Below are 2,373 nucleotides of genomic sequence, written 5' to 3' on the forward strand. Positions count from 1 at the left end.
AAATGCAAACCCAAACGATGTTCATAGTCTTGAGAATGTTTTCCAAGAGACCAAAGGACTCGGGCCTTGGCAGCCCTCTGCCCGGCGGAAGAAGACAAAGTTTCCTCATCAGGTCCCGGACAGCTGGCTTGGAGCCACCTCTGGCTCCTCCAGTTTTCTGAATCCCAAAGTTATCTGAATCCCGTTAAATTTAAGATCAGAGAAGGGTTATCTCCCCCCAAATCTTGAGTGCCCCTCACCCATCTGTATCTTCACTAAGCAGGGACAACTGCGGCCTTTGGAGTCTAAAGTCCCCCGAGCCCCTCCCCCTCGTTGGTCCCTCAGGGTCTCCACTGCGCATTAATCGGGATCGCCGCTAGAAACTGTAACCCGGCAGGAAAACAATATTCACAAGGAAGCAGACAAAAATAAGTTACCTTCCAGAAAGCCCCTTGCGAGGGTCTTTCGGGTGCGCGCCTCTGCGCCTCTCCGGGGCTAGGGACCGACCCCCTCTAACCCCCCCGCCCCGATCAAGCGTTCTAGAGGCTTTGGGGGCGCGTTAGGGTTTGACGGGGAAGCCCGAGCGGGGTGGGGGCGTGTGTCGGATGTATTCAGGTCCGAAGCCTATAGGTGCCGAGTCAGACCTGAAAGTGGGCAAGTTGGGTTGAATCTGGCTCTCTCAGGAGATTTTCAATCAACCCACCTCCCCCAAACAAAACAATAGCCTCGGAATATTTTTTGAATAACGCAGCCGAATTCGCTATCAGCTTCATCCAAAACGGCAAACAAGCCTGCTTCCCTCGCCAAATCGGAAGCGGAGCTGAATTCAGGAAAAGGAGAAGGAGAAGGCCTTCCCTCGCGCTCTCCGCCTCCGCGGGGGTCCCACGCGACCCTCCAAGCCCGGGACCTCGGCGGCGGGGGCCTGGTCGCGTCCCAGCGCGCCGCGCTCCTCCCCTCCCAAACGCGCGCCCTCTCGCTGCCGGCGCCGCTAGGGTTAAAAGTTACCTCTCGGTTTCTTCTGCCTGCAGCCCCCCCCCCGGGGGCCGGATGATGTAACCCCCCTCCCCGCGCCCTCCCCGCCCCCCTCCACCATGTGACACTTTAATTAATAATAGCGCCGTCAGCACAACAAACGCACAACACAAGGAGAAACTTGGTGTCCAGGGGAGGCCCCCGGCGGCTGGAGCGCGGCGGAGGCAGGCGCAGAGGCCGGAGGGAGCGGAGGCGAGGGGCGGCCCGAGCGCGGGGAGGGAGCGAGGCGAGCGGTCATGTGCCCGTGCCCCCTGCACCGCGGCCGCGGCCCCCCGGCCGTGTGCGCCTGCAGCGCGGGCCGCCTGGGTCTGCGCTCGTCCGCCGCACAGCTCACGGCCGCTCGGCTCAAGGCGCTCGGCGACGAGCTGCACCAGCGCACCATGTGGCGGCGCCGCGCGCGGAGCCGGAGGGCGCCGGCGCCCGGCGCGCTCCCCACCTACTGGCCCTGGCTGTGCGCGGCCGCGCAGGTGGCGGCGCTGGCGGCCTGGCTGCTCGGCAGGCGGAACTTGTAGGAACGCGGGGCTTCTTGGTGGGGCCGGAGCCGAGACCCAGCCGGAGAGAGCAACAGGTACGCGCGCGAGCGCCAGGGCGCGGTGGCTGGGGACTGGTCACGCCGGGCAGGCTGGGAGCGCCGGAGCGACCGACAAGTATGCTTTCTTCCCTTCCCATCTCTTTCTTCCCCTGCTCCCTCCTCTCGCCAGCCTCCTCCCCTCCAGTTGCCATCTCTCCTTCCAAGTGTCAGGTCCGCTGTTCCTGTCCTCTTCTTGGGGCATCTTACCACTCTCTCCAGTGGGATGGCTTTGGGCGGGGGGGGGGTACTTTAGCCTCCTCAATCCCCACCAGCGCCTCGAGTAAACACAGTTTACAAGCAGTGCAAGTAAAAAGTGTGTTTGCAGTGAGGACGTAGTTACACGGCCACGCCGAAGAATTTTAATCTATCTCGGGTTCAAGGCAAGTCCCCCGCCCTCTTCCAAGCCGGCTGCCGTCCTAAGTCGCCAGTCTCCGAACCCTCTTCTCCCTAAGTGGCACTTCCCTCGTTTCTGTTCCCCGTTCTCCCGGAGCGCCTCCAGGTTTCCGGTGGAGCTGTCTTTCCCCCTACGGCCCCGCGCACTTCGCAGTTTTCCTCCGCTTTGCCAACTTCTTCGCTCTTTCGGCAACGACGTGTCCCGTTTAAGGAGCTTGGCCTCCTCTTCACCCGGTTAGAGCTGAGATGGAGAAGAAGGTGCCCCCAAAGTGGGCTGGGATCGGAGGCTGTTAGGGAAACCCCAAGGGGAAGTCTTCATGAAAGAGCATTTATTGAGCTCCTTCTGGGTGCTAGGCCGTAAATGCTTAGGGAGGGAATGTTTGAAAGCTTGCGGTATG

At 61.7% G+C, this 2,373-nt stretch overlaps 1 protein-coding gene across 1 annotated transcript; it reads left to right on the forward strand.

The window, feature by feature from the left end:
- Positions 1–1,247: 1,247 nt before the first annotated feature.
- On the forward strand, positions 1,248–1,523 carry HRK (harakiri, BCL2 interacting protein). The gene has a single exon (XM_028116487.1). It carries the CDS (start codon positions 1,248–1,250, stop codon positions 1,521–1,523), a length of 276 nt encoding a protein of 91 aa, XP_027972288.1.
- The last annotated feature ends 850 nt before the right edge of the window (positions 1,524–2,373 follow it).

The sequence above is a fragment of the Eumetopias jubatus genome, unplaced genomic scaffold (genome assembly GCF_037043125.1).
Source record: "Eumetopias jubatus isolate StellerSeaLion01/CBP00866 unplaced genomic scaffold, mEumJub1_p1.0 scaffold_16, whole genome shotgun sequence".
Classification (NCBI taxonomy): Eukaryota; Metazoa; Chordata; class Mammalia; order Carnivora; family Otariidae; genus Eumetopias; species Eumetopias jubatus.